Below are 10,682 nucleotides of genomic sequence, written 5' to 3' on the forward strand. Positions count from 1 at the left end.
TCACCTGAGCTGAAATTGGAAATTTATTATAAGGCATCAGGTTGTCCTTGATGATCAAAAAGGAGGAAGGACGGCTAGATGGCAGTTGGGCTACAGAAGGTCAGAGACCAGAACTATAAAACAGCCAGGGACCCAGGCTGCTGTCTACTCAGGTCGTTTCCCCAGCTCTCAGGGACCACATAATTCTCACACCATTTCACTGTGTATCTTCATCCTTCTCTGCACGGGAGCCTTCTCTGCTTCTCTGCCCCCATAATGGAAGATGGTTCCACATACAGCCCAGGACTTACAATTCCTCAGATTAGGCAACCATCAGAATTCTAACTCCAAAATCCCCAAAGGAGGGAATGTATTTCATGCTCCCCACCTGGAATATCAAAAAACCATACCCAGAGAGGCAGCCATGTAATACCAATGTGGCTGTGAGATCCACCTTCACTGAAGGAGCAGTTCTTAGAGAAGGAGGGATGCTGTCCTGGCTGGATACCCCCAAAACTTCACAACAGCTGTATTTAGCATTCCAGTTGCTCATTAAAATTATGCAGAGTCAGCCTACAGAGAAACTCGCAAGGCCACTTGTGTGGGGATAGAGGTGTCTGCAGCAAGGAGGGCAGTACACAACTGTCCAGTCCTTTAGTCAACATTTTTAGTGGTTGGAGCAACTTCCAGGAGCAGCTGGAGATACAGGGTGGCCATCTGCAAACACCTGGGCTGGCACTGGAAATAGACAAACAGGAAATAGACCGGGATGCCACTGAGCAGGAACAGGAAGATGTACAGGAACTCAATCTGGGGGTGGTCGATGATGGGCGCCAGCACCAGGTAGAGAGAAGCAAGGAGCATGATGACAGGGATGATGGTGGGGACCTGCAATGGACACAGGGACCTGGATGATGGAGAGGCACGGGATGTTGTATGTGGCCCTTGGGCTCTGTCCCTCCTGCCTGCCCGCCTGTTGCTTTCACCTGGCACCAGCTCCTCTCTTCCAGTCACTGCCATCCTACCTTGCCTGGCCAGGGAAGCCGCCTGCCAGGTTACAAGGGGCCATCCAAGAATCAGGGGCTTTGGGACCCAGGCTAATCCTCTCTATGCTATGTGAGGATTAATCCTCCTACTATATGTGTGCATCCTCTCTGCATTGGTCTCCTGTTGTTCTCCCTCAGGGTCCTCCAGAGGAGAAATGAGTCCCCAGTAAGCAGAATTGATGCCTTGTGATCCAGATGTCCTCACCCCCAGGAAATATAGAAACTGTCTACCAAATATGACATCCTTTCTTACATTCTTTCTCCAGGCCCCAAATGGGGCTATGGTCCAACGATCTGCTTCATGCAACAGCCTAGGGTTGCAAAAAGCCCAATGTTAATTCCAGGCTCTACCTTGTGAGGTCGAGGAAGATTCTTCTTCTTTATCCGCAAGTACAAGAGACAGCCAATGGTGGTTCCATAGGTGATCCAGCCAAGGAAGCTAAGAGGCAAACATGAGCCACTTACTCTGAGGCCCTTCCCTGGGTGGGCCTGCAAGAGGGGCTGGCCTACTAGGTGTAAACCTGGGACAGAAGTGCAAGCTCATCAGGGGCCTTTCAGCTACCCCCAATTGTCCTTGTCTATGCAGACTTAGGAAAGAAGAAGGCAAGGCTGGGGCACCAAGAACAGGAATGCAATGGAGGGTATTCTTGCCTCCTTCATCTCCAGTCACAAAGTGACTCACACATACAAGCCCAGGCACCCACTTGGCTTCATATTGGGCCTTGTTTGACTGCCCCTGACTGGACAGAAAAGGACAATTTTCAAAGAGAGGGAGGAACATTTGTGTGTCTAAAAACAGGAGTCTGGTGAAATGTCAAGGAAGCCTGTGCTCTCCTCAGGGACCAGCACACTCATAGCAGATGCTCCTACTTTAGAGTCGGTGACAGGATAGGTCACTGAACACCCAGACAAGTGCCTGGCCTCTGCCTTCCCTAGTGTGGTTAGTTGAGTGGCTGATACAGGTCCGATGGAAGCCTCATCTGATCCGGGAGATGGGATCCAGACCAGGCCATCTCTTGAGGCAGTCAAGACTGGGAGACATGGGGTCCTTGTTGGGATAGATAATCCCCAACATTCTCACTCTGTGCCGGAACAGTCTCAGTCACATTCCCCAATCTCAGCCCAAAGAAACCCTGGGTTCACCACGGTTTGATATTATTCTCATCATATAACGATTTTATCCTTTCTCATGGGAAAAAGATGAAAAGAAAACCAGATCTGTTACTTAATGTCCTGAAGAAAGTCACATCAAGCATTGTATATCCTGTTCCAGAAGATTAATTATACTTATGACAATGAAGAAGAGAACACGCGATGCCTGAGAAATTGCTCTGAGAGCTCCCTCGGCATCCAGACGCCACACTTGCCTGTAAGTGTAAGGATGTGCCCACGAAACCTGTTTCAGATGAGGTCATAAAACCACAACTGAATGGCACGACAGTCCATCATTTCTGCCCCAGGCAAGGCAATAAAGGGGTTCAGAATATGTCTCCATTTTGATGCAATCTCTGATTATACCTACCCAGCTTGGTTGTGGGTCTGCCCTAGGTTCAATAAAGATATGCTGGGTCAGAGTCCTGAGCACAGATCAGACTACAAAGGGAAAATCACACCACAGCCAAGGGCTACCAGTCGTGGTGAGTAAAGCCTGAAGATAGCTTTAACGTGATCTCAGCGACAGAATAAAGGAACGAGGAAGAATAAAAAATGACAAAGACAACACAAGCCTTTAACTTGTCTGCCTCTTGGTGAAACATTTGTCTCATTGAATTTTTGGAAATAGGACAAGAGAGGAGGGAGCCACATTTAATTTTGGAAACATAACTGGGAGAGAATGGCTGAAATGTGTGTGCATGTGCAAGAGCCCTGAGCTCAGGTTTCCAGAAGTGTGCATGCATATCTTTATGTATATAAACAGGCATATATGTGATAGTTACACATAGGGGCTTCCAGAAGTGTGCACACACGTATTTATATACACACATGCATGTGTGTGAGTGTGCACACATAGGGGGCTTCCATATACATATGAGTGTATGTGAGTGTACGCACAAAGGGGCTATGAGATACCCAGCACGGGAGGACAGTCTCACTTGCCTCAAGAAGTTCACGATGGTGCTGAAGCTTCCTGGGATGACCAGGACCAAAGCCACTGCCGTGGTAAACATCAGGGCCGGAGTTGGTGTGAGGCGATGCACATGAACCATGGACAGAAGTTGGGGCTGGGAGCAAAGCCAGGTGTCAGGCAGCCACCCCGCCAAGGGAGGCGCAGTAGGTTTCTGCCCTGGAAAGTTCCCAGCCCTCTTCCCCTGCCAAACTCACTCTGGACACCAGTGTGCCCAACCTAATAATCCCCAGTCCCCACAGCTTCAAGATGCAGGTCCCTGTGGCTCACCTGGGGTGAAAGCAGGCCCAGCGTACAGCTTGGGAGGCCGATCACTCCAGAGACCCAAAAAGCTTAGGACGTGGGCTAGAGTGTAGGGAGCTGACCCACGTGCCTGGCCAGGTTGTCCAACTTTCTATTGCTCATCCCCAAGACAGGAAGAGGGACCAGGGGCGGGAAGACAGAGGATGGGGGAGAAGAGGGTGGGATGGTTATGGATGGAGCATGGAATAGGATCATGGATTATGGTAGTAGACTGTATAAGTACTCAGCAAATAGTCCTCCCTCTCCCACCTCTGTAGGAGAAATACTAGGTACTTCCCCATCCATTGACTCTGGGCTTGGCCAATGAAATGTGAGCAGGGGTAACACGGCAGAGGCTCGAAATATACCTGTGTGGCTTGGCTTGGTCTCTTGAACCCCTGCCACCTGCTTTAGGCAAAAACATGCTTTGGCCTGGGTCCCTGAGACAAGAACAGACTCAGAGACCTGAATGAGAAAATCTGAACACGAACCCCAGGCTGAAGCAGAGCCATGACAGACCCAGGGACTGATGAGCAACATGAAGCATTTGCTGTTGTCAGCCCCCTAGATCTTGGAGTTGTTGTTCAGCATCATTGCTGCGAAAGCTACCAGAGGGACAGAGTTCCCAGAGGGAGGGGCCCTGAGCGTACTCACCAGCTCGGCTCTGCTCCTGTGGCTCTGCCCCGCTGCCCCCACACCGTTTGCCCTACACAAACATCCCCATCACCTACAGACTCCACAGTGTGATCCAGTATGGTGACTCCCAAAACCTGGAAGTCAAAGGACTGGAGTTTAAATGGAGATGCTTGGGATGCTTGAGTCTCATTCTCAGAAGAAAAGAGGGCTAAGGTGCCTGGGTGGCTCAGTCAGTTAAACGTCTGACTTCAGCTCAGGTCATGATCTCACGGTTCATGAGTTCAAGCCCTGCATTAGGCTTTGTGCTGACAGCTCAGAGCCTGGAGCCTGCTTCAGAGTCTCTCTCTGCCCCTCCCCAACTCATGCTGTCTCTCTGTCTCAAAAATAAACACTAAAAAAAAATTTTTTTTTTTTTTTTTAAAGAAGAGAAGAAGGCTATGTCTTGTAGGGGGAGTCCTGGCTTGGGCTAAGTGCTAAGCTCAGGCAGGAGAAAGCTTCGCCCTCCTGCAGCCCCCACCACCTTGGCCAGCCCAGACCCCATCTCTCACCATGTGGCCTTCTCTCGCAGCCACATAGCACACACGACTTCCACCGAAGAACATCCCATTGGCAGAGCCAAATGTCGAGAGTACGACAGCCAACGGTACCAGCCAGGCCCAGGCCCCCAGCACCTGGTTCCTAGGACAACAGAGGGTCAAGGGAAGGAACTCCAGCAGCAAACTGGAAGACAACAGCAAGGAAACAGAGCAAGCGAAACATCTAGAGGCAACTTGAAATATACACAGGACACTATCCTTCCCTAAACCTGATGTCTGCCTGGTGGCCAAGGAACACATCACTTGACTCACTCACCCCCAGCTCACAGCCATAGCATCAGAGGAAAGGATCTCGTTGGGCGACAACACTAGCAGGTAACTGATGTTGACCAGGAGGTACAAGCTGGTGACCAGGGGGATGGCGATCATCACTGCCCACACCAGGTTCTGCTGCAGAGTCCAGAAGAAGCCACGTGTTAGGTGGTGAGTTCCTTCTCAGGCCCCCAAAATAGGCTCGTCAGTGCAGTGCTGAGCTCATCCTGGCCTCAGGGAGTATGTCAGGCCCTGGGGGCCACTCAGGCTGTGTGCCCCCCCTCCACTTGCTCACAGTCCATGGCCTGGATCCATAAACAACAGATGTGCTGGGAGGCCATGAGGGGCGGGAACCAGTCTGAGCAGTGGAGATACAGAGGGCCTGAGAGGAGTGGGGGCACCCACAAGAACAGAGCACAGAGAAGGGACAAGGAAGTTAAAGATCTTCATTCTTGGCTATTCATCAGTATTTCCAGCTGTAATATTCCAAGACCACCATGACAACCCTGCCTATTTTCTGGGTCTCCAGGACTCAGGCCCACCCAGACTGAAGGCCATTTCTGCCAGGGGTTCCACTCTGACCCTCAGGCTCCTCAACTGGAAATTGGGGGTCATTGGGGATCTGTAAAATGGGACTTCTCACTGCTCTGCCTCCCTGCAAGGTATGAGGGTCAGCACAGGGGAGGGAAAAGGAAAGGCCTGGACATAAGGGCTGTGGGCACACAGAGCAGCTTATCCTATGGAGGCATTGTGCCACTCTGACCCTCAGTCTTTCAATAAAGGTACTGAGCAGGCGTCCAATAAAAATGGAGGAATAAATGAAAACTGGGTAAAACAGAGTGTACTCCCTCCCACTTCACCGCCTGGCCACCCTCCCACCGCACCCCCTCCCCCCAAGCCCTGGACATCATTCTGGAGCCAGGAGCAAATGGAAGGAAGGGGTCTCCCTCTGAACCCACAGAACTCCATTCAACATTCCCCAAAGGAACACCTGGGTGGCTCAGTAGGTTAAGCGTCCGGCTTCAGTTCAGGTCATGATCTTGCAGTTCGTGGGTTCGAGCCCCACATCGGGCTCTGTGCTAACAGCTCAGAGCCTGGAGCCTGCTTCAGATTCTGTCTCCCTCTCTCTCCACCCTTCCTCTGCTCACATTCTCTCTCTCTGTCTCTCTCTCTCTCAAAAATAAATAAACATTAAAAAATTAAAAACAAAAACAAAAAACATTTCCCAGGCTTGGGCCACCCTGGATAGACATCTACACCTCAAAGCAGTAAACGCATGTCCACGACACCCCCGGCCTCACGCAGGACTTTCTCTAGATGTCCTTTGGCTTACCTCTTGAGGGGCAGGCAAGCACTGATGAGCCCAGAGCCTCTCCCCTCGGTACCAAACGGGACCCCAGAACCTGGTATTGCTGCTACTGACACTTATAACATGAAATGAAGCACAGAAGAGGTCATTCTGTTGGCAGGGAGGTCTTCTCCAGACTTGGCACAGAGCTGTCCCTGGGAGGGCTGAACCACAGTCCCACACACACCTCCTGGCCCACCACTAGGTAGGACCCTCCCCCATTTTAGCGTCTGCCCCTGGTTAGCACATCTTCTCTTCTTCAACATTATATAAAAAGCAATTTCCAAGGGTACGTGGGTGTCTCAGTCGGTTAAGGATCCAACTACTGAGCTCAGCTCAGGTCATGATCTCGCAGTTTGTGAGTTCAAGCCCCACATCAGGTTCTGCACTAAAGTGCAGAACCTGCTTGGGATTCTCTCTCCCTTTCTCTCTGCCCCCACCCCGGCTCGCTCTTACTCTCTCTCAAACGTAAATAAATATTTAAAAAATAATAATAAGGCAATTTCCAGAGCTTTCTGCCAGCCACAGAAAACTCTGGAGGCAAGCACAGGAGGAAGGGGGCACTGAGGGCAGAGTATTGATCTCAGGGCCTGTCTTCTGCCCTACTCAAACTTCCTTGAGACACAGAGATGCCCAGTTCTTTCTGGTCTCTGTGTTCCTGTTCACACTGCCTCTGCACGGCTGTTTTGCCACAAACCACATCAGCCCTTCAAGGCTCAGCTCCAGCCCTCCTCTCGCAGGACTGCTGGACTGTTCTGCCTCATGAGTTCCAGCAGCAAGTGGAGACAGCACCTCAGCAAGCTTTATTATATCCAAGCCTCTGTCCCATCCTGTCTTGTCCTCTAAGGGCAGGGGCCGGGGAGGGTGACCAATTCGCCCCAGCTTGCCTGAGACTTTCCCGCTTTTAACACCAGAAGCCCCGTATCCCTAGGAAGTCTCCAGTCCTGGGCAACCTGGTCAGCAGACCTAGCAGGTCATGTGACAAATGCATGCAAGTGAAGCCAGTAGGACAGCAATGGACTCTCACAGACAGTAGGTCCTCTCAGGTCCCCTCCAGCTCTCAAATCTGAGGATCTGGAGGCAAAGGAAATGGCCCCAACCACTGTTTCAGCGTGGCAGCTAATTCCTCATCTTCCCAGTCCTGAAAGTGTGTTCTGCCTGGGCCGAGAAGAGGGCACGTGTAGCAAAGATGGGCAATGGAGCAGAGTCCTGGATTCCTCCTACTGCAGGCCTTGCTGTGGGGTGCCCTCAGCAGGCAAGCACCCACCATGCATGACCCAGCCACATGCCAAGTCACAGGGAAGGGATCTGACATGCTTTTGAATTCGACTCCTCTTGGACAGCCCACCGGCCAGCTAATGAGCTATGACAGCCAAGCCCCAGGTTGTGCCACAAGAACAGTGAGATTTCCTGGTTTCATTCTCAAACACCTTAACTCTTTACTCAAATTCCAGGGCACATGGGCATAACGCTGGCCCAGGTTTGGCATAGGATCTGCCATTTCTTGAAAAAGAGTGTGAAACAAAGATACACTTAACATGTGCTTCAGAGCTCTGACTTAGAGCCAGAAATTCAATTGTCCATCATTCAGAGGCATGGCTTTGTTTTTGCTTGAAACCCACATTTGTCGGGGCGCCTGGATGGCTCAGTTGATTAAGCCACCGACTTCGGCTCAGGTCATGATCTCACAGTTTGAGTTCGAGCCCGGCGTCGGGCTCTGTGTTGACAGCTCAGAGCCTGGAGCCTACTTCAGATTCTGTCTACCCCTCTCTCTACTCCTCCCCTGCTCACGCTCTGTGTCTCTCTCTCTCAATAATAAATAAACATTAAAAAAAGAAAGAAAGAAACCCACATTTGTCAAAAATGCAGGGGTGCCTGGGCGGCTCAGTCGGTTAAGTGTCGGACTTCGGTTCAGGTCATGATCTCACAGCTCGTGAGTTCAAGCCCCTTGTCAGGCTCTATGCTGACAGCTTGGAGCCTGGAGCCTGCTTTGGATTCTGTGTCTCCCTGTCTCTCTGCCCCTCCCCCATTCATGCACACACTCTCTCTCTCTCACTGAAATATAAATAAACATTAAAAATTTTGTTTAAAAAAATTCAGAGGTCAGCAAACTACAGCCTGTGGACCAAATCCAGCCACTGCTTGTTTTTGTAAATAAACTCTTATGGAGGCACAGCCACCCTCATTTGTTTACCTATGGCTATTTGCAACAGAGTTGAGTGATCGTGACAGAGGACTCGTGACCCAAAAAACCTAAAATGTTAGCTTTTTAATCCTTTATGGAAAAAAATTTGCTAATCCATGCTCTATGGCATGGGAGCTTGTCACCTTTGGACCCCCTTGCTCTTTCCTTGGACCAGCTCGGAGCCCAGAGCCTGGATTCAGAGAGAGAGAGGAGTCTAGCCCTGTGAACTGAATGAGCCCGTGCCCCTGCCCAGCAGCCCCAGACTCACCCAGAACCACCATGGACACACAGTAACCATTCACCTGAAATTACAGCTGTTTATGGCACTCCATCCACAAGTGATTACGCCAGTTAATAACAGTTAATACCTTCAAGCCCTGCGCGGTAGGTGGGGCAGCTATTATGATCCCGTTGATAGGGAGGAACTAAAGCACGAGGAATTACATGCAAGAATAAAAACTAGGTCCCAGGACTTCTGGCTCTCACCCCGGTCTCTCTGTGCTCTGGGACTTCAGTCTCCAAGCTCCTCTTCTCCCCCCAGATTCTCCCAAACCCCCCTCCAGGGAGCCTCTGCTGAGAGGTGAGACATGTAATGGCCCCTGAGCCAGCCCCGAGGATGTAGAGGAAAAGACTCAGTTCTCCCCCTCTGAAAATTAAAGGCTCCTGCAGGAAAAAAAGAAAACAAATAGCAACCTAAGCAAATATATTTATAGCAAAGAGTTAATTTCCATAGTAAGTGAAGAGTCCAAATGTTCCAGCTATCAAGACAGATAACAAGCTGAGTCATCAAGCACGGCCTCTTGCTAGTGGTATGACCTCACAATCACTTCCCCCTTTCTAAGCCTCAGTTTTCCATGTGAAAAATGGTGTTGATAATACCGACCTTGCCAGGCAAATGAGACCATGAGTGTGATCCTATAAATTTCTGTGCTCACTTGGGAAGTTATTATTCCTCTAATTCCATAAACTACTTAAGGTAGACAGTGGGCTGGCATTCATGACTTCAAAAAGGGTACCCCCATTTTCAGCTGATTTCTCATGGTTTTAGTCAGTTCAAATAACAATAATTGGAACAGCTAATGTTTGGAGATTTCACCCTCTGAAGAAGTATTATGGACTCACCTTTGGATTCTTGAGCTCTTCCACCACATAGTTGACGTTATTCCAGCCATCGAAGGACCACATGCCCTGGTAAAAGGCCATGCCAATGCGCCCAGCCTGCTGTGTTGTGTTGTGGAAGGCAAGCAAAAAGGTTTCCGTGTGGCCCCGGCCCTGGCCCAGCACCACGGCCCCACCCACCACGATGACCAGCAACGAGAACACTTTGGCGACGGCGCACACGTTCACCAGCATGGTGGCCAGCCGTGAGCTCCAACAGTTGACCAGCGTCAGCAGCAGGATGCAGGAGGCAGCCACACCCTTGAGCACAGCCTGGGGCATCGAGGAGCAGCCAGGGTAAAAGGGGGTCACGGCATACTCGGCGAAGCTCAGGGAGACGGCAGCAATGGCAGCTGGTCTGACCAGCAACACAAATGTGTAGATAACCAGGAAGGCTGGCAAAGAGCCAAAGATTTGCAGGATGTAGGCGTACTCCCCTCCAGATTTGGGAACCAGGGCACTCAGCTCAGCATAGCACAGGGCACCCATCATGGCCAGGAGGCCACAGCCTGCCCAGACCACAAGACTGGCTCCAGGGCTGCCCATGTAGACCAAGACCCCCTGTGGTGACATGAAGACGCCAGAGCCAATCATACAGCCAGCCATCAGGGACACGGCACTCCACAAACCAATCTCCCTCCTCAGCCTTAGCCCCTCACCACCTGGCTCCCGTCCTGCCACCCCCTCACCACCATTTCTTTCCTGACTTCTATCCATCTCAGGGCTTCAACAGTCGCTGTGTCTAGCTGAGCAGAAGCAGATACTCTCGTCTGTCTTGCGGGCTTCCTGCAGGGGTTAATGATTACAGCACTTGATGAAGTCTGAACTGGAGACCAGACAGCCAGGGCATGGCATTCAGCAGGCACAGAGCCTTCACTGATCGACCGGTCCCTGTCCCACTCAAACTCCAGTATAGGCAGTATACAGGAGCTGTTTGCCAGTGTAACCCAGGGATCAAGGAAAAGATCAAGGAAAGAGGGATTTTAGTAGAATTCCCTGCTGCCCAATTCCACAGCACTATGTGAGGAATAACAGTTGGACGGGTGCTCTGTGCCAACAATAAGAATGCGGAGCA

At 50.9% G+C, this 10,682-nt stretch overlaps 1 protein-coding gene across 1 annotated transcript; it reads right to left on the reverse strand.

Moving 5' to 3' along the window:
- Window positions 1–353: 353 nt before the first annotated feature.
- On the reverse strand, window positions 354–10,324 carry LOC125162815 (b(0,+)-type amino acid transporter 1-like). The gene is made up of 6 exons (XM_047854267.1): window positions 9,572–10,324; window positions 4,921–5,054; window positions 4,617–4,746; window positions 3,123–3,247; window positions 1,377–1,464; window positions 354–867 (listed from the first exon to the last, which is right to left on the reverse strand). The coding sequence occupies exons 1-6, from the start codon at window positions 10,322–10,324 to the stop codon at window positions 634–636; spliced, it is 1,464 nt and encodes a 487-aa protein (XP_047710223.1). The 3' UTR covers window positions 354–633.
- Between the last annotated feature and the right edge of the window lie 358 nt (window positions 10,325–10,682).

This window comes from Prionailurus viverrinus, chromosome A3 (genome assembly GCF_022837055.1).
Source record: "Prionailurus viverrinus isolate Anna chromosome A3, UM_Priviv_1.0, whole genome shotgun sequence".
Lineage (NCBI taxonomy): Eukaryota > Metazoa > Chordata > Mammalia > Carnivora > Felidae > Prionailurus > Prionailurus viverrinus.